At 43.0% G+C, this 27,016-nt stretch overlaps 1 protein-coding gene and 1 long non-coding RNA gene across 3 annotated transcripts in view; one reads left to right on the top strand and one right to left on the bottom strand.

The window, feature by feature from the left end:
- LOC310852222 (uncharacterized protein) overlaps window positions 1-27,016 on the bottom strand; it is a 46,657-nt gene that overhangs the window by 18,010 nt on the left and 1,631 nt on the right. For both annotated transcript variants that reach the window (XM_083755265.1, XM_083755266.1), the window contains exons 2-17: window positions 26,488-26,550; window positions 25,011-25,130; window positions 18,630-18,707; window positions 18,454-18,549; window positions 17,117-17,678; window positions 16,305-16,504; window positions 14,456-14,868; window positions 12,976-13,130; window positions 12,665-12,873; window positions 10,178-10,317; window positions 8,677-8,787; window positions 6,190-6,348; window positions 5,639-5,762; window positions 4,372-4,581; window positions 1,940-2,811; window positions 720-859 (exon numbers count right to left, since the gene is read on the bottom strand). In XM_083755265.1, coding sequence (XP_083611391.1) covers window positions 720-859; window positions 1,940-2,811; window positions 4,372-4,581; window positions 5,639-5,762; window positions 6,190-6,348; window positions 8,677-8,787; window positions 10,178-10,317; window positions 12,665-12,873; window positions 12,976-13,130; window positions 14,456-14,868; window positions 16,305-16,504; window positions 17,117-17,678; window positions 18,454-18,549; window positions 18,630-18,707; window positions 25,011-25,130; window positions 26,488-26,550 — 3,652 coding nt within the window. The remainder of the gene's footprint in view (window positions 1-719; window positions 860-1,939; window positions 2,812-4,371; window positions 4,582-5,638; window positions 5,763-6,189; window positions 6,349-8,676; window positions 8,788-10,177; window positions 10,318-12,664; window positions 12,874-12,975; window positions 13,131-14,455; window positions 14,869-16,304; window positions 16,505-17,116; window positions 17,679-18,453; window positions 18,550-18,629; window positions 18,708-25,010; window positions 25,131-26,487; window positions 26,551-27,016) is intronic.
- On the top strand, window positions 115-27,016 carry LOC310852588. Its single transcript, XR_014568294.1, has 3 exons — window positions 115-330; window positions 5,026-5,115; window positions 26,898-27,016. It is a non-coding gene; the product is annotated as an uncharacterized lncRNA (long non-coding RNA).

Genomic DNA, 27,016 nt, shown 5'->3' with positions numbered 1-27,016 from the left:
ATCCTCACTGTGTGTGTTTCACACCTCTAATGTTTTTTTTGCCTGACTGGAATGTGTCCTTGATCTCAGTCTTCCCTGGATGGAGTACAGAGAGGAGTGTGTGTGTGTGTGTGTGTGTGTGTGTGTGTGTGTGTGGAAACTAGACTACAAAGGTAAAATTTACATTTGTTGTTCTGCCCACTTTTGCCTCTGGCCCCATCACTGGCCCCATTCCTCAGAAGGGAATGCAGTCCTTAGACTGAAAAAGGTCCCCAGCCCTCAATTACATCCTTACATTTGCCTCCAGTATTCCTTTCTGCCTCTGGTCATGACTAATCCTCCGGGAAACATGTAAGTATAGTTTGGTTCTGCCAGGGCCATTGCGTCCCATTTCGCCGCTTGAGGCAAAACAGGAAGTGCCACCCTGTCCTGTGGAGAAGTGGCGCATGGAATCAGCGATGATTTTGGATGAGATCTCATGTGCCCCCAAAGATTCTAGTGCAAATTTGGCTCCAGTGGCAGAGAAGGTGGGACGTTTGCAGAGGCACCACTTTTTAGGGGTTTCCACTGCCTGAGGCAGTGGCCTCACTCTGCCAAATGGCTGGCCCGGCCCTGGGTTCTGTCTGGGATGCTTAAGTCCCCGTAGTGACAAATAATGGTTGGAGCTCAAAACAAAATATCAAAAATATAGAAAATGCAAAATTCTTGCTTAAAAATCTAAATCTCATAATTTTCAGTACCTGGGGCCACAGGTTTATCTGCTGCAACAATACGATGAAGGCGGCCTATAAGCTGTGAAGCCATTTGACAAGGGTCTTGTAGTAAAACCTTCTTGGATAACTTGAGCGCTTCACTTAATAAAGTTAAGTCACGTATAGTCCTGTGGAGGACGCAAGGGGGCAGGAATCACATCACATTTGAGTTTCCTTGCTCTAATATCAATAAAACACTAGAGGGGTTTTTACAGAGAAGTGGTTTTTACAGTGAAACACTGTGGGACTCAACTATTTATTGTTAAGAAATGAAAGGCCAGCTGAGGGGCAGGATGGAAACTAAACTCATAACTTGATTAGCATGTAACTAGAATCTTTATTTGAATGTAGCTTTGATTGTTAAACAAAATGGATTGCTGAACAGTGCTATAAACAATGGAAGTGGTTTGGAAGATAGAGCAATATGTGCCCACCTTTCAGCTAGCCTGCTGCCCTTAGGTGGGATGAAGATCAATTTACCTGTGTTAAAGAAAGGCCCCATGTGTACAACACATTGAAAGCAGGATCATATCACTTTTAAGCAGTCCTGACTTCACTCAAAGAATACTTAGAACTAGTTTTTAAAGTGCTGACAGTTGTTAGGAGACCCCTATTTTCCTGTCAGTGACAGTTCCCAGAGTTCAATGGGAAGAGGGATTGGCTGTAAACTATCCTGAAAATTATAGTTTTGTGAGGGGAAGAAGGGTCTCTTAACAACTCTCAGCACTCTTAACAAACTGTAGTTCTCAGAATTCTTTGTAGTTACCAGAATTCTTTGGGATAAGCTGTGGCTGGTGGAATCTACACACATATTAAAAAACGTGGTGAAAATCCCTTTTTAAAAAAGATTTTAAAAATACGTTGAATTTGGCATAGCTCACTGTTGCCATCTAGTGTCACATTTGTATATTGCACTTTACAACACATTTAAAGTGTTTTATTTGCAGCTGTATAGCTGAGTCCACTGTTAAAAATGGTATCAAACTGCTCTAAATGTATAGTGCAGATGAGGCCTAAGAGTCAATGGCCACCACATTGAAAAATGGAGTGCACCACCATTTTGTCTTTCACCTGAGGCAGCCAAATCTCTTGGGCAGGCCCTACTATCATACCAGATTAGTTGATTACAGGCTGTAAGTATGAGGGTTTGTGATTAAGTAAAATAAGCTCTAGACATTCACAGTTGTGTTCTACTGCTGTAAGCCTACCTGTCTGCATCGATAGCTGCTCTTAGATCCGCTTCAATGCTGATAACTGATGAAGCCCAGGCTTTATATAAGAGAAACTCATAATTAAAGAGACATTCTTTGATTAAGGCAGTAATATTCTTAGATTTGATGAGGTGATACGGAGCCCCAAGGAGCTTACGAACGTTAAAGGTGTAGCTGATCTTGGACTCTTTTTCTAAAGTCCAGGCCAAAGGTTGAAATGCAGACATTTCAATGAGTTTATATGGAATTTTACTCAGGTAATAATCTGCAAAGGTGGCATGCAGCGATGCTTGGGAATCCTGTGTTCTGAGATATCTGTCCATGCAGACACGTCTCAGAGCTGTATGAGCCCAATTAAAAACATAAGTGTGGTCAGTTCTTTGCTCTTTCAGGTGGTCTCCAAAATCATCCAAAAGTTTCAACCACAGCACTAGCGGGAATGCTGAAATTGAGACTTTTTGGAATTTAGCTACTTCCTTAATAACCATATCATCTGTTGACATAAGGTGGAGCAGCTCTTCCTGAGTAATGCCATTTCTTGAAAGTGTGGTATAAGCTGCCATCTTTTTTACAATTTGCTCTCCGTGGGATTTTTCCATTCTGCTCAGTGTCCATGAATACAGATCAGGTATATTTTGAGGAAGACACACCTCTGCCTCTGGGGTGAAAGATGTCCATAAACAGGACTCCTTATAGGCACAGTATACAAAGAGTGGCAATGGGCAGGCTGTGCATGCTTCCATTAGGCGATCATGCTGTTGCTGGGAAAGTCTTCGGCAATCCTTTTCTAACCAGGAGCTGATCATCTCACTGATTTCTCCAAATGTCAAAGGAGGTATTTGTAAAACATTCTCTTTCGCTGTTATTTTCTGGAGAAAAGAAACATATCTCAGTTATCAGATCAGAGGCAGATTTAGGGCACTTGCAGCATTGAAACTATGATGTAGTGCATGCACAAAACGGTAGGCAAAAGATGGGGGAGGACCAAATTCTGGCCTCGCACAGGGTGCTGCTGAAATTTGAAAGACCAAAGTCTGCCCCTGATCACATTGTCTCCAGGCCTGATTGAGTTGGTGTCATTTTGCCAGCCTAATACAAGACAGCCTATTTACCGTAAAATATAAGAACCAAAAAAGGGTTTAATATCACTGGATTTCTGCACTTCTTCATCCAATAACCAGATTTGTGGGGCAGATAATTATACCTATAAATCTCTGCTAGGATTCCACAGGTTGGATCTTCGAGTTTTGAATCAAGACTCAGGGTTAATACTAAACACCTGTGTGGCCGTTTGACTATAAAAGATAGGTGGCATGTTCTCTTTACTTTTTAGACTAGACAGATCAAAGAGAGACTGGAGCAAAACTTGACACTCCCCTATGTCTTACCTTTCTTGACTCACATCAGATATTGGGAAAGGGCTGGGGTACAAAGCACAGACGTAACTGACCTTGGAATTCTGGCATAGACGTAGAATGAAATGGCTGCCTTAAATGAAGGGACTTTTGATTCTGGTCTTTTTCGGACTTTCCAAGGATAGGGGAAAAAACACAGCATTTAAAGGTGAAAACGTACAGGATGACACTGGGATAGGGGAAGTGTCATGTAGATGCCCCTCTGTTAATGTAGAGACAGGCTAGTGCAAATCCACATTTTGCTCCAGTGTGGAAAAATCCATAGAGGAAAAAGTGCATACACACCAAGAGAGTTAAACAGAACAGTTTGTATATGGCCAAAGAAAGAAAGCTTTTACAAGCTAAAGCCCTCCCTCTTCAGGGTGCTGCTGTTGCTTTGGGGTGAGTGTTGTTATAAATCTAACACTCTCTTACCTATACCTTCCTATTTGCCCTGGGCTCCTTTGAGAGGAAAGCTAGAATATAAATTCAGTAAATAAATTACTCAAGCTTTAAACAAACAGATGCCACAAAAGCACCATGGGCTTGATCCAGTGAGTCAATGTGGGTACAGCAATACCCACATTTAGAAAGGTCTGCATAGTGCATAACAGAGTCATGAGGCCTATGCCCATGAGCACTCAACATGCTAGTCTATTATTACATGGAATGGGAGGTCTGGGTACAAGTTTCATACCCCCATCCAACTTACCTCTTCCACTTCCTCAAGGAAAGCAAGATTAGGGCACGACTCTCACTTTCCCCTAAGGATATGAGGTGGGGCACAATGTTCTAAGCCCTATGTGGGAATCCATGAGGATTTGTGCTCATGGTGGACTGGATCAAGGCCCTTAAGGTTGCAATCCTGTACACACTAATGTGGGACTTAGACCCATTGATTTCAACAGGACTTTCTTTCAAGGATAGGATTGTGCTGAAAGTGTCCAGTACTGACCCTACCAAAGTGCCCTGGAATTTCCCACTGTTTGAGAAAGTGTGGAATGCAAAAAACAACTGAATAAGGTATTGCTTTACCTCCAGTTTTTTGAAGCATGAAAAACTTGATTCAGTGCACGTGGAAACAATAAAATACACATTCTTTGGTAATTCAGGAGGTATCCAAGGAAATTCTGCAACATGTTCCTCTGATAATTCATCTATGCCATCCAGACATATTAGAAGTGGTTTGTCTTGTGTGGCAGACTCCAGTAAAGAGAGAAACTCTTCCACCAATCCTTCAAAATCCTTTTTGAGAAAGATAGCAAACATTTTAGCCAGTCCCAAGTAGCTATAGATACTGTGTTGGGTCACAGGAACAGAGATGCCTGAAAATTTCGTTCAACGTTTTTCAGCTAATCAACTTGATTTGCATTCATTGTTATCCTTTAGCTGACATATCCCAGAAGGTTGTTACCTTTTCCAGATAAACCGTTTTCTTCAATAAATGTTGCAGAAGTACTTCGTAGAGGAAAAGATGCTTCAAAATTACATGTTCCAAAGAGCCAAGTGATATGTTTCCACAAAAGTTCATAGTCCTTATTCATTTTTGCTGCTATATCCAAATCAAGCACATCTTCAAATTTTTGCAACACTGTTTTCAGCTAAAAGCTATGTATAAAAATGTGTATATTTGTGAAAATATATGTGTGAAAACAATTTGAATTTTCATGCATTTAATAAAATTCACAGGTTGATGTGGAAATGTGAAAAAACAGACTTACGAATGAACACATAAGAAACTGATATGGCGTGGAAATAAACCAATCTATTCATTCCTAGGTAAGAATGATTATTATTGTTAAAGACTATGATTGAGTAAAGAGCGGAAACGAAATGTCAGCTCAGCAAAAATAATGGATACCAAGGGATTCCTAATAGCTTGCAGAATATTAAAAAGGTGTTGGCAATAGAAATTGTGGGAAATCTGTCTTAACTTTGGAGATGTTCTCTGACATGAGTTGGCTGTAGACATGCAACACATTACAGTGTTTGATGATGCAGTGATGGAGATGTGCCTCAGGATCCCCTTTGCTTCCCCATGTTGAACTGATTATGAGCACTGCCAGCTGTAACAGCACTGGTCATTTGCTGAAAAGTGTTTCTTGGTTTCTGACCTTTCATTATCTGAGCAGCACTGTCAGCATTATGCTTGAGCTGTTTTGTCATCTTCCACTCCTAACTTTTATTTCTTGCTGAATCATGTGGAGGGAAAAGTGTGTGCATGTAGGTGCTGCTGCTGTAAAAATGCAACAGTATAATTTTTTCTTTGAGCCTTAAAAAGAAGGAATATTTAATTTGTTACCTTGGATAAATTAACCGAGACCTTGTAGATAGAAGCTATCTGGTAGCAAAGGCTGAAGAGAGTCAGTCGGATATTTCTGCTTTCACCAGTAACACCAATAAATCGAATTACAACTCTGAGGTTCCTGAATGAAAAGGGGGGAGGGGAAAGCAAATAAAATAAAATAGCTTTTTACCTTGCTTATGAAAATGTTTTCTTTTTAATACATGTGTTTAGCTGTTAAATCAATGTATGTGTGCTGTTACTGTATCAACTAGTTGAAGGTGGACTTAACGTTGTGAACAGTGAATGTTGGGCTCATTGTAAAATATGCAAATATAAAGGTATTAATTTAGTTTATATATTGTTATCAATATGGAATAATTTTACATTTCACAGAATTCACAGCACTCTGTGATACCAGCTAAGACAAATCAAAGGGGGGAAATATGGTAGCTAGTAAGCAGCAGTTGGGAGCTGGGTATGGGTGACACTGGGTTTATCTCTGTTATCTTTATTCAAGAACTTTTATCTATGTTCCAAATATGTGTGAGGCTGTGAGAGGCCCTTACCCAGATATCCAGCTAGGAGCCAAAGAAGCGGCTTTTGCTATGACGGCAGTTTTCCCGCATCCAGCCTCTCCACAAATTACAACTAGCTTTCTGTTCGAGGATGCAAGACGATTCTTCAGTTTGCACAAAAACATTTCTCTTCCTAGTAGACATTTAACCCTGTTTTGAGAGGGAAAATCAAAACACTATTTGTGTTTAGTCACTACTGTGTACTTGCTGATGCTGTGCACACACCATACCTTTAAAACACATTTAAAGCCCACAAAGAATCCTGGGAACTGCACTTTCTTGAGGAAGCTGAGAATTGTAGCTCTGGGAGGGGTAAACTTCATTTAATATGATTCTCAGGTGCGAATGGGCAGGGGAATGTGCTTTGGATGTGCTTTAAAGGTGTGGTGTGTATGCAGCCTAAAATCCTATATCAACGTATCTGAGAGCTACAAGTAAGTGGCCCAGCACTCCTAGGAGATGCTTATAGGATGACTTATTTTTATTCCTCCAGCAAGGGGCAGAAAGTGAATTAGGGTTACCCATTTGTAGCAAATAAATAAAGTAGTTTTTCTCAGTCTAGAATCATTCATGATCTTCCACAACATGCTACTTTCAATATAGATTTAGTCATCCAGATAGATTCATCCTGCCGTCCACAAAGGAGGGTATGGTTACTTGATAACATGTTTGACAACTCTCTCCTTCCTTAGGTTATCAGTGCCTTTTCCTTGCCTACATGTCCCAGGTGAATGAATAAGGAAGTGGGTGAACAGGTTTCTCAAGAAAGACAAGAGCTGAGCAGTAAGCTCTTGCAGTACTTTGGGATGCTGGCTGGGATAGTGATGCATGTGGTGGGGCTCAGCATCCCCTACTGACATCAAAGCCACAACAGCTTACCTGGACAGGGATGGGGCAGGATGGGACTGAGTTCAGGGCCACAGGGGTGCACCAGCAAGAGAGCTAAACTGCTGCCAACCCCACAGGTGTAACCATGCAGACCTGATCTCCCTGCTGCCTGTCCCAACCCAGCCTGGTAGTTAAGTAGCGACAACAGCAATGTCAGGAGAGTAACTCTGCCCTAACACACGTGCTGCTGCTGGCTGGCTGCCCCTGTAGATATGTAATGTGGGGCAGTAGATTGTGCTACAGTGTTTTAGCTATTTGGCTCCTCCTATGCTCAGCCTGCATGTTTCCAGACAATATACAAATACTCATAAAGAGAGATCTGCAATAGTGTGGCAAAAAAGGAAAACAAATCTAAGATGAATTCAGTGTGCGCTACCCAAGTGTGTGACCACTCACTGGCTTGCCATAGGTGACAAGAGACTGACACAGGCCAACTGACAACCATGATTTCCAGGGGCTGAAATGAACCTGTGAATAGGCAGCCACCACAGCTAATGTAAAGTTTTATAGACTGCTTCTATAACTCCTTTCGCAAGGAAGGAACAAAGCCCCAGGCAATGAGGATCCAGGGGCCAACATGATGCTATATTTTGGGTATCATGCCAGACTGGTGTTAGGCTAGTTGCCACCACTGAGATTGCTGTGTTGTGGAGTAGTGCCATTCTAGGGATAGGGGACCAAGTGATGGCCGAGACTTTTTGGAGCCACGGCTTTGGTCCTGTATACCTTAAGGAGTGTCTCCACATCCACCGTTCAGCCCAGACACTGGGATACAGCTCTGAGGGCCTTCTGGAGGTTCACTCATTGAGAGAAGTGAGGTTACAAGGAACCAGGCAGAGGGGCTTCTTGGCAGCTGCGCCTGCCCTTTGGAATGCCTTCCCATCAGATGCCAAGAAAATAAACAACTACCTGACTTTTAAAAGACATATGAATGCTTCCGCAGATAGGGAAGTTTTAAATGTTTGATATTTTACTGTGTTTAATGTTTTAATTAGCTGTAAGCCACTCAGAGTGGCTGGGGCAACCTAGTCAGTTGGGCGGCATATAAATAAATTATTTGATGATGACGATGATGATTGAAGAAAATCCAAATGGTGCCTTTTATGATGGTAAAATTTCAATAGTAGAACTGAATATTTGATAATATGCTGCCCATTAATGGTACTTTTAAATCCACCTTCCCCAGAGTGGATTGTCTCACCTTGCCTAATGAGCCAGCCCTTCAAGGGCACTGGAAAACCTTATATTAAGTATCACCTAACGTCCAGAAAGCACTTTGGTGGCATGTTGGTAGCAGAGAAGAAGTGATTTACAAGAGTACAACTTTTATTTCTCAAACATGTCTATGTTCTGGAAAGAGGCAGGGTGTGGATGTGAGTAGGAATTGGTATCATTTAATTTTCCTTCATATATGCTCTTGTTGAATGACTGGAATGCTGCTCAAATGAATGGGTAGGTCAGATTTTCACTTCGACAGAGGCTGCTAATAAGATTGTTCTTAAATCACAACCATCATATCAACTCTTCAACTGTTCTCCATCATGAAGCCTGGCTAAAGTAAATTAAGCAACCAAACATCACCAAACTCACAAGGCCTGACAGTGCCGGATATGTTCCAGAACTTCGTTGTCATTATGAGTTTCAAATACTTGCTTCCTTCGCATAGGTAGCATTTCTTGAATATCCTTCAAATGGATTGTTCTGGTCAAATGAAAACATGGAGGGGGAAAGTTTTAATCCACATTTCAACATTGTGTATAGGTTACAGTGACTTTTAGACAGTGTTATTTATTTTCTTCCATTCATATCCCAGCTAGATGTCACCACACATGTAGTTGTTCACAACCATGTGAGGATGTTGAAAAACCTAGTTCCTTTTATGAATGTCCAAATACGATGATATACACGGGAGATTCACAATTTCCAGCATTCAGAAGTGACAAACAAGGGAAAAGACTATCCTTATAAAGACATGCACAAAATGTGCTTGTGGTGTCAACATTCTTATATGATTGTTGGCAACCACATGGCAAGAGTTAGCCAATGTGATGTCCTCCAGACATACAACTCCCATCAGCTGCAACTAGTTTGGACTGATGGCATTTATAATCCCCAACCTCTGGAGTATGCCTTATTAGCGACCCCACAGCATGGGATCTATAAGTGCTCATATTTGAATCATTTTATTAATGCTATTAATCACAATATTCAAAAATCGTATGGCTTTTTAGCACCATCACAAGTGACTAAAACAGCTTTATTTTCTCAGCAGTGCCAAGAATTACCTCCTCCTGATTTAGACACACACACACACTTCACACAGTATTAAGTGCCACTGAGTACCCATCTTCAAGCCTTTATGCCCACTTGCTAGAAATGGCATTTTGGAAAGACTTCATCTGAAGTCTAAAATGCAACTTTGGACCACGGGATCCTGCTCCCTAACCATTTCCACCGACCCTCCTAGCATTGTGCCTGCATGGGTGGCAATTCTTAGGGAAGGTCTGTCTGCACTGTATTTTTGACAAGGAAGCCAAACCATACTATATTTCTTTAATTTGCTTAAATTATGTGAAAGTACATAATTTACTATGTGAAAGTACAAGAGGGTTGGGTTTTTGTTTTATTTTGTTTTGTTTTTGGCTTTCTTAAATCATGCACATCCTGCCTCTACTAGAGACCAATCAGACAACTTTGGTAAGTTATAAGTACTGTATGATGGAGAGAGTTACCCCCTGTAACTACAGGTCCTCCCAGGTATATTATCTCTGAAAATGAAGTTCTATTCTTAGCTATAATGTCTAATAGCCATACAGGCCTATCCTCATGAATCTGTCAAATCCTCTTTGAAGCCACCTAAGTTACTGTCCATCTCCTCCTCTTGTGGTAATTACTTCTGTAATTAACGTGAGGAAGTGAAACAGAGCAAACAATACATCAGAAATTTTCAACTGTCATATTTTTTAGGCTTTGATTATTTAAGGTGCCATGGGAAAACTATTTCTATATTGAAGTATAATGGAACGTACCTTTACTATTAAGTTATGTATACATTAAACTGTTTCACCAAAGAAGCAGTTATGTGGCTGACCTGTTGAAGTGATTGATGACAATTTTCTGAAAGTCATTGCAAAGGCACTCAAGGTAGTAAGCATGGGATCTGGTGGTGGTGGGGCTGATGCCATCTCTTCCCCAGTTAATGCTTTTTCTGTAGATATTTGTGTGACGAAGCTGTAAAGACAAGCCTATAATGTTGGCATCATCAACCACCCAAGCAAGCAAACAGCTGACTGAACAATACTGAAGAGGATAACTGTCTGTATCAGAGAAGTTTTGAAGGTTAAACTGAGTCTTAGTGCCCGAGTAAGATCAACTTAAGGGTGGCGCTGTGGGTTAAGCCACAGAGCCTAGGACTTGCCGATCAGAAGGTTGGCAGTTTGAATCCCCGCAACAGGGTGAGCTCCTGTTGCTCGGTCCCTGCTCCTGCCAACCTAGCAGTTTGAAAGCACGTCAAAGTGCATGTAGATAAATAGATACCACACCGGCGGGAAGGTAAACAGAGTTTCCGTGCACTGCTCTGGTTTGCCAGAAGCGGCTTAGTCATGCTGGCCACATGACCCGGAAGGTGTACGCTGGCTCCCTCGGCCAATAAAACGAGATGAGCGCCGCAACCCCAGAGTCGGCCATAACTGGACCTAATGGTCAGGGGTCCCTTTACCTTTACTTTTAAGATCAACTTAAACCTGCTTAATCCTTTTGTAGTAAAAGTTCTTCATACTTATAGTTCAGACCCTCCAAGTGTCCCTATTTTCCAGGGAAGTCCCTGATTTAGAGAAGCTGTCTTGGTTTCTGATTTGATCCCAGAATGTCCCACATTTCCTTAGGATGTCCCTATTTTCACTGGAGATATGGTGGAGGGTATGGAATTATCTGACCCCCAAGCCGTCTGAAAGCAATCCTGTACGGAGAAATTTTTTTTAATGTTTCATGTTTTATTATGTTTTTTATATATGTTGGAAGCTGCCTAGAGTGGCTGGGGGCAACCCAGTAAGATGTGTGGGGTGTAAATAGTAAAATTATCATTATGGAATGGGACATCCTTATTTTCATTGGAGAAATGTTGGAGGGTATGGTAGGTTATGTCCCCAGGCGTATTTTATAGGAATTAAGTTTCATGTAAACAGTACCGTTTCATTAGGAACATGGCCATCCAGTGTTTAGAATGGAGTATGAGATTTTGAGTAACACAAATCTAGCTGATGCTATTTCTTTAAGGATAAATTGAATGCAAAATAATAATACACGTTTCATTGACTATAGTTTATTTCAGCCTAGCAAATGAAGATGTTTCTTTCAAGCTTTATTATGTTGTAACAGTGCAATGTTCTGGTCTGACATCGCACAGAGACATGCTGGGAAAGGAATCAATGAAGACCTTTCCTTTGAAAATAGTAAGCCATTTCTGTCAATAGCATAGTTTGAAGCTCATGCTGAGAAATGCAAATAAATGAAAATGGTGCTTCCTATTCGGTTCCCTCTAGTGTGTTTGGAGTGTAGGTTTATACATAAAAGATGAAGCGATGATATTTATTTTGTCAGGTTTTACCTGTTCATTAAAGGCTCTACTTTGCTTCCATCATTTTCAGGTCTAGAGCATGGCTTAAGAAAGTCAGTGACTAATGACAAGCAGAGGTGGCAATAAAGATAGGAAGAGGAACAAAGCTTTAAAAAGTGCATATTGTGGGATAACTGAGAAAGATTACAAATTCAGATAACAGGATTAAAATAAATTAAAATCAAGGCCAAAAGTGTCTGGTGGGGGGCAGGGTGAGGTGGTGAAAATGTGTATAATAGTACTTAGAAATGGTTTCTGAAAAAGGTCTGAATTGGTTTACCGAAAGCAGGCAGAGTATACACTTGCAGATCATTATGTAGAATGCAGTGGTAGACAGAGTGGGAAATGTTTTCTTTATTTCCTCATGGATATTGTGGACAGCTTAGGAAAAACTATTTCTTAAGTGGTGTTCAATACATTTTGCCCGAAGCAACTGCACTGCACAGTTCAAGATAGAGACCCCACGATTCCCTTTGCTATGTTATAGAGCAGGGTGGGTAATCTCAGGCTAGGGGGCCAAATACAGCCGTCCAGGCCTATTGATCTGGCCCTAAGAAATTTTCCCAGGCCACACTCACTGGTTCTACTGCACCCCCCACCCCCAAGTGTTTTGCCTGGCTGGAATGTGCCTTTGCACTCTGGTGATTCCTCTTGTATGTCTGGATGGAGGATAGAGAGAGATGTGTGTAGAAATTTGCCTGCTGTACAAAGGTAAAATTTACATCTGTTGCCCTGGTCCCACCCACCACTGGCCTATGTCCCTAGAAGAGAATATTGCCCTTGCACTGGAAAGGGCTTTCCACCCTTGTTACAGAGGATGATGTGGTACAAATCTCATATCCCATGATATGTCATCAGGGCATCTTGAGATATTTTCAACCAAGAATATCCATTGAGATGCTTCTATAGGTAGCCCAGGCCCTATGTGGCTGACAACTACCAATGATGTTCTGAGCAACCTACCCTAGAGTGAATGCTTTTCACAAAGTTCTGATGTGCTTCGTACGTTGTTTTGTTGATCTCTGGTCTTAGTGGGTGAACGTCAATATATTTTGGTGCATGGGGACTTGACAGACTGGACTGCAGATCTGTGATGTTTCTTTTGAAGCAGTGACAGTGATCTTCACACTTTCCCTGGACCTGGAATCCTTGATCCACTTCTTGTTGCAAAACTTGCAAAACAGAAATAATTCTATTTAAACTACTCAGATAAGCCACCACCCATATAATAAAGCAAAACAACATCCTGGTCATATATTGGATACCTTTCTCACCTGTTCTGAGCAGTGTAGTGGCAGCTTCTTGTCCAAGAGCAACTGCAGCATATTCTTGAAATATTTTATGCACTTTCTGAAAAGACGCCAACCATTTGTTCTTTGCTTGTTGCCTGCGAGTAGGATCATTGCTGAGGATATCTTGGTACACTGTGCTGTGCAGACAACATGAAATGCATGAACCGTGAGAAACAGGCTAAAAACAAAAAAAATGTACAATTGCTCTTGCACTGGGTGTACAAATGTACATCTTGGAAATGTACACTTCGTCAGCTCCGTGAAATGCTGAAGAGTAGCCCCACAGACATGTTCCATTCACAAGTGAGTTTTGGATTTTTGAAAGGAAGATGGGAGCACAAGTCAACAGATCAATGATACACAAATGCCCATGATACACAGAGCATAGTTATTCATAGCACAGGACAGTGTCTCCATTTTAGAGGAAGAAGTTAGGAGAATCCGGAAATAAACTCACAATCCAATGCCTAATTTCTCCTCATTTTAGCCATATATTATGGTCTCCATAAGCTTCCAAAAACAAATGGGGAAAAACAATGTGATTTTTCTAGAAAAAGAGGTGCTGGAACTTACCATGAGCACCTCCTCTGTTCTCTTATAATGGCAATGGCACCCACCTAAGAGGTGATGGAACTGAGTTCCTGCAAGTTCCGGCTGAGAAAAAGCCAGCACAATTAAGAAAAGACGTCTCTGTCCCTCCATGATTCCCTCCTATGATTCAAGCACTGGCTTTTAGCAGATGAAACAGCAGATATTTCTGGCATAGAACAACTGTCTCTGGATGTAATATTCATGGAAGTAAGTGACGAGAATACGTATTTGCACGAGGAACTGTTTTGGTTCATTTCAATCTCAGACCAAACTGCAGTAGACATAGCCAACACATGCTTGTTCATGGACTAGAGCTCAATAAAGGCTCATCCATACTTTCCATTAAATCCAGACCTAGTTCCATTTTCAATTTGGTCTCATGCTGGAGGTTCCGTCAAATTTTTGCCTCGGATTTTACTCCAGGACAGGCCCCTGAAAACCAGTTCTTTCCTATTCATTTTCGTAGTCTGCTGTTCAGATTGTCTGCACCTCCTGCTCTGCCCACTCATGGCAGCTGGGTTGAGCAATGACATTTATCCCCCCCCCACACACACAGGGGGGCATCTTTATACTAAACTCAAACATTCAGACCTGCACACACACAAACAAAGCACCAGCAACTGTGAGGGGGGAATGAGTCTGCACATTGGTTTCCTTTTTCACGTTAAACTCCTTTTGCTGGCCAGCAATAGCCAATTGAAGTAAATGACATGCAAACCTCTGATGCAGTACTAGAAAGGGTATTTGTTTACAAACAGAGCAAAATGGACACCAAATGCCAGGAAAAGTACACAACAGTTGTCCCAACACCTGTGGGTTTTTGCCAAGCTTCTGTAATTTAACAATAACAACAATAATGACCATAACTAACCAAATAGGTTGAAGTCTGTAAACTGCAGGGATGTAATTTTCATCCAACCTGTACCAGCAATCCAGAAGTTGAAGTTCTCTCTCATATTCAGCTACAGTCTTTTGGGTGAGGAGAGAAGCATTAGAAAACTCCTGCCCATTTGAATTAATCATTTCATATTGCTTCTTGCTGTTAGTCTCAGCTTCAGGTTCTTCTGTTGAGACACTAGGGCTCAGGGCATGTTGATTAATATCACCTTGGATTTCATTCTTTTTATCTACTAGAGTTTCTTCCCTCAAACCACTAGCAAAACTATGCTTTGACTTTTTGGTACTCAGCTTCATTTGTTCAACTGTGGCTTTGATTGCCTCTAAATCTTCCTTGGCTATTACTGCTGGGAGAGATGGGTCGTCATGTTTTTGCCCAATAAAAACCTGAAACAGAAAACCAAAGAAGAGAAAATTGGCTTAAAATGGAACCAATAAAGCCTTGGTGCATTTAGTGTTTTGTGAAGCCAGTGGCATTCCACACTGAGGCTGCATACACACATTCAAAGCACATCTGTTATCCCTTATAGAGTTGGAATACCCAAAAAATGACAGTGCCCAGAGTTCTCTGAGGGTAAAAACATGCTTCAAATGTGCTGCAAAGATATACAGTGGTACCTCTGGATGCGAACGGGATCCGTTCCAGAGCCCCATTCGCATCCTGAAGTGAGCGTCTGCGCATACGCGAGCGGCGAAACCCAGAAGTAACGCACTCTGTTACTTCTGGGTCGCCGCGGAGCGCAACCCGAAAATATTCATCCCGAAGCTACTTCAACCCGAGGTATGACTGTAGTGCATAAGAATAACCTAATGAACTGAGGCAGCAGAACAGTAGCCTAATGAACTGACTGCTACTAGGGGTGATCCAGGTACAGGGGTGTTATGTACTGAAGTTCTCACCCTGGACCAGCAGGGGGATACTGTAGATAGTTTTCACTCAGGTCCACGTCAGTTATTTTAGGTGGGAAACCCTAGGTTGTTGTTGCTACAATGTTGACAGCCGGCTGCCTATAAAAGCAGGCTGGCTGAGCTGTTTGCTGTTCAGTTCTGTCCAGCTTACAAATAAAGAGCTGCTCTGGAGAAATTGCTGTGTCGTCTGCTGTGTTCGCCCACAACTTAACAAGGGGTGTAGCTAGCTGCTCTGGCACCCGGAGCGGTGGAGGTGAGCTGTCCACGGAGTCCGCCTGGCAGACGCAAGCCCCATACTGCCATTTCGGGCAACACGGGGCCCCCAGCCATCGCGTCACTCCCAGGAGAGACGTGTGGCTTGGGTGCGCTGCAGGCCAGGCTCTGCGATAAGTGCTGCCCCCCGCGGTGTGCCATTTTGTCACCCCCTCAGGGATAACACCCAGGGTGAACTGCACCCCACACACCCCTTATACATCCCTGTCCAGATATATCCATTTTTGTTTTGATATGGACTCCCCTCTTTCTTCCATCCAATGACTTACGAAATGGAAAAACTAGGCCCTGAAATGGCATTTTAAAAACCCTCTGTGTGCTTAACATATTGCAAATTCCATCTGTTATGTAGTGAAGTTTCACCCTGGACCAGCAGGGGGATACTGTAGATAGTTTTCACTCAGGTCTGTAGATAGTTTTCACTCAGGTCCACGTCAGTTATTTTAGGCGGGAAACTCTGGGTTGTTGTTGCTACAATGTTGACAACCGGCTGCCTATAAAAGCAGGCCGGCTGAGCTGTTTGCTAGTCAGTTCTATTCCAGCTTACAAAATAAAGAGCTGCTTTGGAGAAATTGCTGTGTTGTCTGCTATGTCAACCCACAACTTATGTCAACCCACAACTTAACACCATCTGAACTTACAACAAAGGTTTGGAATCCCAACTGCTGGCATTTCCTTAATGTCTTCATATGTAGGGAAGCCATGTTGTGATTGTTAGTGATGCCATCTTTTATCCCCCACCTCAGGTCCACCATCCGGAAGTCGTAGCCTCTCTCTTTACAGTATTTGTACAGCCAAGGAAAGGACTTTTCCATTAATGCATTTCGTTCTACTTCTGAATCTGATTAAGATAATAAAGCAAGCATATTACCTAAATCAATTTGTTGATTAAAAGCAACATTTTTATAGCCCATGGAGATATAGAAGCAACTGGCAGACTTTCAGTATATGATTTATAGGCTCACTGCAATGTAAAAATAAAGTGCTTATTTGAATGGAAAGGGGACTGGGTTCTGGACTCTAGCACCACAAGTTATCATGACTTTTAGGAGCATAATTTATTTCACAGGCAATTGTAAATTCTCAGCACACACTTTTCAGATTAACTTGCTATGCAATATCTGGTGTATTTTTTTGTTCTTTTGATCACTTACATTTGCAAAAAAGAAGAAGCAAAAAACTGCACAAGCAAATTACATTAATATTTTCTATAATGTGATTTGCATGTGTTGTTTTGTGCAAATCTGAGGGATGAAACAAACAAAAAAAGTATAGCTCAAGAGCACTCCAGAAATAGTTACCGGCATGGCTGGAAGAAGAATGAAAACACTGAGGAGATAGTAGGTGAGGAAAGTGATAATTTACCTATCCACCCCAAAACACCAGCTTATACCACAATAAATCTGTTAGTCTTAAGATTTTTAACACAAAATTCTGGTGCGCTTGGTTGTACCTTGATAGCCTCCACAGATATAGATCATGAAGATTTTCCTTTTGGATAAACACGGAGAATTGATTTGTCCTCTAATGGCAGCTCTGTTTGTATCGCCATCTGAAGACTTGCATGGATAGCATCTGGTTTCATTAGTTATTCCCTGCTCTTGAAGCAAATGAGCACTAAAGGTTTTTACTTTTTCATTCTGGGTTTTCAGGTGAGGTAGACTGGATGATGAGGATCCACAGACAGCAGCTCTGTCTGCTTTATCTTCTGAACTATTTACATCTGATAACATTAGAGAACCCGATAACACACTTCTCGATAAATCCATTATCCTCCTGTTAATTTTCTTTTCATCAGTTGTCTTGGTGTTTTCTGAATGGTGGGTTTCTTCACTTGTTTGCCTTTGGAGGAGCCATTTGTTTGTATACACTGATTTCTGAGTTTCTGTTTCTTTGTGTCTAGAAATTACAACTTTTTCAATCAATTCAGTAGTTTTATCCCCATCCGGTGACTCATTTGAGCAAACACTAAAACTTGAATAGTGGCATTTCATCTGATTTATGTTTGCCTCTGGCTAAAAACAAATAAATGAACAAGCCCACAATTAATTAGATAGCCTTTATAAACTGCCATTTTAATTGCATATATACTGTTGAGCATGCATTTCTCTTTATCTCATATACACACAAAATGCCCGTTGACTTCTGCAGTAGTAGTACATATAAGAGATGCAAGATTGGAAAAGGAGGCTTAAATCATGCTTTGTTGATTTTTAAACTACCTACATTTGAAATGCTTCAAATTATACCAGGGTTAACAGACATGAAGCCCTCCAGGTGTTGTTTGACCCCAATTCCCATCCGCCCCAGCCAGCATGAATAATGACCACGGATGGTGAGAGTTGTAGTCCAACAACATTGTCCTCTGCAAGGATCTTGATCAAACATGGACAGCAATGCATAGGGAGAGGGGAGACCAATACAATATCTGTTATTGGAATCACCTGGCACTGCAGAATAATATAATTATAGAAACATCCTAGCGGAAGGCTGCAACAACCTACGCAGTGTTGGGGATGCTGCACAGGTCAGCACAACCTCACACCAGGCTGTGCTGGTCCCCACAGCGTCTCCTGACATGGCACAGGAACGCCCTCCCATCAGATGTCAAACAACTATTTGGCTTTTAGAAGATGCCTAAACAGCAGCCCTGTTCAGGGAAGTTTTATTGTGTTTTTATTTTGTTGGGAGCAGCCCAGAATGACTGGGGCAACCCAGTCAGATGGGCGGCATATAAATAACAAAATCCTTATCCGTATAATTATCATCATCTGGTGATTTGTGTCTTACCCTTAGAATAAACATCTCTGGGTTTCTCACGTGTGATTGACTTTTATCCTCTGATGTGTGTCTTAGGCTTTTCGCAAAATGGAAAGACGTGCAGTGCTAGTGACGAACAAAGCAAATGTTAGAAACATTTTGTTTTCTACCCCTTTCAAACAATTTAAAGGCAAGTAATTACCTACCTTTAAGTGTTTCCTCACTTGCATGTCTGTTTCTTCAGTTATTTTCATATACGGTACATGCCAATGACATTTTTGTTTCTAGAAGTAATTTAATAATATAATATAAAAATGGTAAATGAGGGAATTTACTGATGGTGAGGTATTACTTTTAATGACCGCGCTTCCCCTTACAGAGCTAATTTATAGTGTAGTTTAACAATCAATGCCTATTCCCAAGGTACTTGGGGAATTGTAACTCTCTAAGGAGTTGGGGTCTCCTAAAACTCTCAGTACTCTTAACAAATTACACTTCCTAGAATCCTTTTGGGAAAGACATGGCTGCTTGAAGAGGTATGATACTGCTTTAAATGTGCAGTACAGATGTGGCCAGAGAGATGTAAATGGGCCAAAATTTGTGAATCTTTCAAGAACGTTTTGACCCTACAAAAGTTTCTTTTTAATGCCCCAAGGGCCCACATGAGAACATTGCTGATGAATACTGTATATACATCATGTGAAATTTTACTTGTAGTATATCATAGACTTGTAGATTTGGAAGGGACCACAAGGGCCAACTAGTCTACACCCTCCAACATTTATCCGATGAAAATAGGGACGTCCCATTCCATAATGATAATTTTACTGTTTATACCCCACACATCTTACTGGGTTGCCCAGCCACTCTAGGCAGCTTCCAACATATATAAAAACATAATAAAACACTAAACATTAAAAAAACCAAAAACCCTTCCCTATATAAGTTTGCATTCAGACAATTTGGGGGTTTATACCATCCAATAATTCTCTAATGAAAACAGGGACATCCTAAAGAAAAGTGGGACATTCCAGGATCAAATCAGAAACCGGGATAGCTTCTCTAAATCAGGGGTGTCCCTGGGAAATTGGGACACTTGGAGGGTCTGCTAGTCCAACTCCCTGCTATGCAGGAATCTTTTTGTCCTACATTGGGCTCAAACCCATTAAGAGTCTCATGCTCTAGCAACTGAACTATAGTGACAGTTCTGTTCACATAAATGGGAAGAAATATATTTTCTAACAGTGATTCATAGCTTCCCTGGGATTAATGATACTCATGCTGAAACCAGAGTTCCTAATAATTAATATTACTTCCATTTAAAAAGAAAGAAAGTTATTGGTTCTCCTTTGATTTTGAAGGAGTGGAGACCAGAGGTCCACTTTGGAGAGCCAGGCTGGAGCCATTTTATAATCCAAAAACGCCATTTTAAAAGGAGCAAGCTAAAAAGGCTAAAAGCTATCTCTCTTCTGCCTGCACACAGCATTTTTGTAAATGCAGCAAATGTGGTCTGAGCGCTTCACACCTGCTCTAGCTATTGACCCAATTCCCGTAAACAGACCGAGAATAGAGCGAACAACAGGAAAGATGTAGCCCACCACAAAATAAGGTGAGAACACAGATGGTCAGGATGTGGTTTTACAAGGAATTGCAAATAGGTCAAGAGGATTATAAGCTCGCAGCGCCACCTAGTGGATAATGCAGCTTGGAACCGAAGGGCCACCATCAATTCTTTAATTGGTTGAGCTTCAATGAATATGCAAAAGGGGAATGTTTGGGGGGTGAGTTTAGAGGCTGAACTTTGCTTTGCCTAAGGGGATAAAAACTGTCTGCCCCTGGTGTTCGGGGGCATTCTCTCATTTTTCCTGAATGCACCCCTTTGCTTTATTTGTCTGACAAATTAAACCAAAGTCAATAAAACTTGTGTTTTAAAAAATATTGCTGCCTGGATTTTTCCATTCTGGTCTAGATTCTGAAGTTTCTAACATTTCTGGTGCCACAGGTGACTCGGATCAAGGACCTTAAGTCCTCAAAAAGACCAGAAGGCAGCTCCCTTGTCCTTTTCTAGGCAGGACACAGGGGAAGAGCCAATAGGCCGCTTTCCTGGCGCCACCGAGGTTTTTCTTCGGAGGAGGGCGAAGCCAATTTGACCCTTCTGCTGGATCCTGTGAGAGGAGACAACGGATTGAAGGACCGAGGTTGACAGGGCAGGAGGAACCAGCCGGCTGGGGTGAGTACATGGCAAAGGGCCCTGAGGACATAGGAAACCTCCTTTTCTAAGGAGAAGGGACATCTTGATCACATGTCCAAGCGTGCTTGGTGGCAGTAAGGGAAGGACTGGCCCCTAATACCCACCCACGCTTAAGGATTTAAAGGAAGGCAGAAAGGAAAAAGGGGGGGACCGGGAGGCTAGTGTGTGGTACAGCGTCCAGTGAAAGAGGCACTTGGTGCGTGTGTGTGTGTTCAACCCCAGGGTATTCCCCTGGGGTAGAACCAATAAGTACTTCGTTTCCCAGCAGCGCGAGCTCGACTGGGCGAGGAAAGTTGGGAACTGCGTGTCTGTGTGTTTGGTGTTTGGGGACGCTGCACAAGGGCCATATTAAATATGGGGGGGGGGTGGCTCAAAAGGTCCGGTAACTCCCCTACAGTGTATGCTGAACAATTTCAAGAAAGGATTCAGCGGAGACTATGGCGTTGTGATGACGCCAGAATGCTTGCGCACTCTGTGTGAACTGGGAAGTAACATAGGGGCCCTAACTGGGACAGGGCAACAAGGGGTATCTTTGAGGCTGAGTACCAAGCCCAGAGGGGGCTGAGGCTGCTTTGGGAAGTTGTTTCTACGGTTCAACGCATCTGTGTTGATGGACTGTGTGTTGGAGAAAGGCTGAAAAGGCAGTTGCAAGCTGTTCCTCAGGCAATAGAGCACCCAAAAGTGGGGGTGCAGGCCAGGCAAGCATTCCAAGAGTTCTGAGGAGGCCAAAGTCTCCAAGAGTTATTTGTCCTTTGAGGTGAAGCCCAACAGCGAAAGGCATTGCCATGCAATTGGCAGCTGGATGCAAGGCTAACATCTATACTGATTCTAAATATGCCTTCTTAACCCTGCATGCGCATGGCGCCCTATGGAAAGAGCGGGGCTTGATTGGAGCCCACGGGAAAGCTCTGAAATACGGTCCAGAAGTTGAGACGTTACTAGAAGCTGTATGGGCCCCCAAAGAAATTGCTGTAATGCACTGCAAAGGCCATGGCAGAGGTCGGGACATGGTCACTAGAGGCAACCGGAAAGTAGATAATGCAGCTTGTGAGGCAGCTCTGAGACCTCCACCAGTGGGCACCACCGCCCTCAACCCAGCTACCCTGTTGCCGGTAGGAGAAGGTGAGGAGCAGACGCACGATTGCATTGAGGGTATGGACACAAGACTGGACCAGGAGAAGTGGCCAGAGGAAATCGATTGGCAGACAGAGTGGCCAAGGAAGCAGGCCGGGAACCGGCCCCTGCCTCAGTTATTGGAGCAGTGGTCCCAGAAGTGATCTTAAGTACTGCTAACAAACCAGATACTATGAGTCCACCCACATGGGGCCAGATGCCACAACCAAGCAGCTGGAGAAGTATGTCTATATAGCCAACCTTTATCAACTGGCAGCCCAGATTTCCAGGAAATGCCTGCTATGCCAAAAGAATAATCCCAGAACTCACTCCAGATGATGTGGAACAGCGTTACACCCTTGATGAACATTAGTGGGCATGTCAAGAAGGAGCAACGCTCCAGGAAGGACCAGACAGCCGTGTTTGTGGTGCCCCAGCATCTGGCCAGCGTGATTGTGAAGAACTGCCACGAATCCACCCATTTGGGAAGCCCAGCTGCTAAAGCACACCTTGGGAGAATACTCTACATCACCAACCTATCTCAATTAACTGCTGCTATAACTAACTGCTGCTACATCCCAAAACTGTGTCCTGTGCGCCAACCAAGAGACTGAGACTATCACCCTTTGAACTTTTGTATGGCAGGCCACCCCCTTTCGTCCAAGACATCCCCGCCAGTTTGGGGCAGATGAAAAATCACATCACTCAAGGACAAGTACAATCCCTTTGTTTGTCGTGTGTGTGTTTGCTTCCTTTCCAGGTATTCCCTCGAGCGTACATCGTGCAGTCCCGCGGCAGTCTCGCTGAGCCGGTTCACCAGTTCCTCTGGGTGACAGCGTCTGGCGACCCCCTCATCCCCTACTGCAGTGAAAGTAGCCGAGGTGATCCCCTGGGTACATCACACGCGTCTGAAATCCTGCTGACCCTCTGAAGCTGATCATCACCTTGTGTCTGACGCTACCAGGAAAAGCGTTGGGCCACGGGCAACGAGATCCTGCGACTACTCATCACAAGGACAGTCACAAAGACTTTCTCTTTTCTCTCTTATTTTCTTTATTGACTTGCTCTATGTCTTATTGCCCTGACCCTACCGAGCCATACCAACCCTATTGGTCTGCTGGCCTCTGCTATGACTGGTTCGTCTTGCCGGTGGTAAGAGACGGCATACTTGTTGGCTCTTGGGAACGAGGGTTCAATAGGGCGGCCGCAGTACAGCATCCCACTCTCCCACTGTGGCTCTTTATTCACTGCATTGCCCAGCGCACTTGGATGTGGCTCCTCCGGAGAGCTGCAGGATCGGTCGAAATCTATCGAGTTCTAGACTGCTCTTGTGGTTGTGGGAGAATAGCCCGCTGGTTGCATGGTAAAGCGATATATCAACCCCATTTGATAAACCAGGCCCAAATCTTACTCCGGGTGTTGCATGGGAGGGTGTCTGAATCAGGTGCACATTAAAATTGCTGAACAGGTGCCTGTAAATTCTGCAGTCCCACCTGTGACTATCGTGGTGGCTCGAGTCTCCCAAAATCCCAGAATACTGCCTGAACTACTGGGCCTGGTAACTCCATACCTAATACCCTTGAATGTGGCAGGGTATTCTTGTGGCTGCATAAGAGTTGCCACCCAGTAGACAGACAGGGCACCTAGTTCCAGAAGAATTGGATGGGAGGGGTGCCCGAGGGCAGCATCCCCAACGTAGAAACTTGCTCTCCAGCAAATTTAGAGGCACCACTAGGACTTTTGGTATTGGGACCAGAACCCCTTGATATAGTCACCCTGTGTGTCAGGCCATTGCAGGGGTGGATATATTCTTGTGGGTGCAACATCATTTACGTGGAAGAAGAAGCCCCTTTTGGATATAGTACTCTCCCAGGAAACCACAGGGGTCCCCACCCACCGGGAATAGTTGGGAAGTTGATCCAAGTGGCAGGAGCTTCCGAAATAAGGTGGAGAATCACCCCTGAGGCCCAGCGAATAATTGAATACGAATATCAGTGGGCCCTTCAGCGGTAAAAGAATATTAGGAATGGCCCCGAGTATTGGTGGGAGGAACTATGGAAATATTGAGGTTGGTGGGTAGGAGTGGTATGTATTGCCCTATTTCTTTGGATGTTCCTGTATTCTTGCTGGCATGAACAATATCGTATCTGGTTGGAGAATTGGAGAACCTACCTGTGTATTGGCCAAAGCGGGAAAGAGTCCCCTGGCCTCCCATGCCAACTTTTTCGTCAAATGACTGAGTGGGGCGTCCATAACCCTTACAATAGGCGGTTACAAATGGCTGAGATGGTAGCCCATTCTGCCAATAAGTCAGAATGTCTGGTATGCACCTTGGCCCCAACAGATGCCACGAGTGACCTATAGATCCATCAAAACGAAAATGGAGACCGTAACGGTCGGCATTTTCGTGATGGAAAGGGGGGAATGAAGGAGTGGAGACCAGAGGTCCACTTTGGAGAGCCAGGCTGGAGCCATTTTATAATCCAAAAACGCCATTTTAAAAGGAGCAAGCTAAAAAGGCTAAAAGCTATCTCTCTTCTGCCTGCACACAGCATTTTTGTAAATGCAGCAAATGTGGTCTGAGCGCTTCACACCTGCTCTAGCTATTGACCCAATTCCCGTAAACAGACCGAGAATAGAGCGAACAACAGGAAAGATGTAGCCCACCACAAAATAAGGTGAGAACACAGATGGTCAGGATGTGGTTTTACAAGGAATTGCAAATAGGTCAAGAGGATTATAAGCTCGCAGCGCCACCTAGTGGATAATGCAGCTTGGAACCGAAGGGCTACCATCAATTCTTTAATTGGTTGAGCTTCAATGAATATGCAAAAGGGGAATGTTTGGGGGGTGAGTTTAGAGGCTGAACTTTGCTTTGCCTAAGGGGATAAAAACTGTCTGCCCCTGGTGTTCGGGGGCATTCTCTCATTTTTCCTGAATGCACCCCTTTGCTTTATTTGTCTGACAAATTTGTCTGACTTTGGTTTAAAGTCAATAAAACTTGTGTTTTAAAAAATATTGCTGCCTGGATTTTTCCATTCTGGTCTAGATTCTGAAGTTTCTAACAATTTCAACTTCCTTTAAACATATGTTTGTATCAGTGGTTTTTTTTTTGCATTTCCTAGGATTAAGCTATTACTGTACTTAGGTTATTAAACCATTCATGATTTGGGAATACACAGCACCTCATTAACCTCACCATCAACCCAGAACAGTAACTCACCCCGGTCCATTTTGAGCAAATATCTTTGCACACATATTTCTGTGAATGTGACATCTGTAGGGAGAAGAACAATTCTTGGAGGCTTTTAGAGTATCGTCGGCTATGCAAATTACCGGAAGGCTAAAAAGAAAAATAAATGCATGTGGCAGGTTTGGTATAATCCTTTTCATTTCATTAATTTATTACATTTCTATACAACACTTCATCCAAAGATCTCAGGGCAGTTCCCAGCATAAAAATACAAAAATACAAAATAAAAACAAAATTACAAATTAAATAATTAAATTAAATTAAAGCACTACCGTATGTACTTTATTTGATTACCCAGCTATTCTTAATATTCCACAAGCTAACCGATGGTGTCTTCAGACTGACACTTTATTGTGGGAAGGGTACAGCCGTATATTGGATGTTAGGTTTGTACAATTAAAGTGGATTTAAATGCTCTGTTGCCCTAGCACAACAAATCCCCTTAAAAATAATCCCAGATATTTTGCAGTACAGAAAGTGATGAGGAAATGTACCGTATTTTTCGCCCCATAGGGCGCACCGCCCCATAGACACACCTAGGTTTTTTTGGGGGGGGGAAATAAAGAAAAACATTTTTATTTCCCCTCCAGGCACGGGGCTGGTGCGGGGGAAGCCCGAGCCTCCCCCGACCCCAGCCCCCAGGACAGCCTGCTTTCCGCAAGCCTAGGGAGCCCGGCGCGAAGTTGCGCCAGTCTCCCCAGGCTTGTGGAGAGGTGCGAGAAGCCCGGGCGCACTCTTCAGCGCGTCCCAGACTTCGGAATGCAGGCAGCTCCGCACAGCCATTGGGAGCCCGGCGCGACTTTGTGCCGGGCTCCGGATGGCTGCGCGGAGCTGGGCGAAGCCCGGGGCTGCAGGCAGCTCCGTGCAGCCATCGGGAGCTCGGCGCGACTTCGCGCCGGGCTCCCAAGGGCTGCGCGGAGCTGCCTGAAGCCTGGAGAGCAAGAGGGGTCGGTGCGCACCGACCCCTCTCGCTCTCCAGGCTTCAGCGAAAGCCTGCATTCGCCCCATAGGACGCACACACATTTCCCCTTCATTTTTGGAGGGGAAAAAGTGCGTCCTATAGGGCAAAAAATACGGTATTTAAAAATGTGGGATGTACGAAGGAAAAATGGAAATATGTGTAAAGATCCTACAAAACAAATCAGGAAGAATGCTCATAACTACCCCCACATAAACAAATCAAGAGGAATGCGTAATTAGATTGGGAAAAGTCTAACCACCACATATGCTTTGTGCAAGCAAATCTGGATGAATGCTGAATAAATAGGTTGTCTGGAGGAGCATCAAGTTACATGCTAATCAACAGTGATAGAAATTTAGGTTGTGATTCCTAAAGAAACTTCATTAGGGAGTAAACCTCACTGACCACAGTGCAATTAATTTCAAGTAAGCAGGGCTAGAACTCCACCACACATAATGAAAAGTGCATTATTGTTAAAATACTTACAGTCACAATATTATCCAATCGTCTCTTATGAATTGAAGGTAAAACAATTGTTTCTTTTTCACCCTGTAGGAAATACAGCATAAAATTTTGCTGTGCCTCAATTTTGGAAACTACGCATTCAGCCAAAGCCAGATAAAAATAATGTCTGTTGTTACAAGGCTAGAAAAGTCTACATAGGCTCTGGAAATGGTGTGTACCAATTTTATAAAAATGAATCTGTATCTGTATACAAAATACATAGCAAAATATTTTTTTATATAATTCTACGTAAAGTGTTTGGAACCCCCCACCCCCCTGAATCCAAAGGAAAGTGTTCAGAAACTTTAGCTGGCCCAGAATACTGCAGCCAGATTACTGAGTGGAGCAGGTTTCAGGGAGAATTTTACTCTTTTGTTAAACCAACTTCACAGGCTACTCGTCCATTTCCAAGTATAATTGAAAGTGCTGGTTATGACCTACAAAGCCCTATGTGGTTTGGACCCAAACCTTCTGAAAGATTGTATCTCCCTATAAAAGCTTACGCAGATGC

Source organism: Podarcis gaigeae (assembly GCF_964106915.1).
Source record: "Podarcis gaigeae genome assembly, chromosome: 9".
In the NCBI taxonomy this organism is placed as follows: domain Eukaryota; kingdom Metazoa; phylum Chordata; class Lepidosauria; order Squamata; family Lacertidae; genus Podarcis; species Podarcis gaigeae.
The sequence above is the reverse complement of the archived record's forward strand: the minus strand, read 5'-3'. Positions and strand labels throughout refer to the sequence as shown.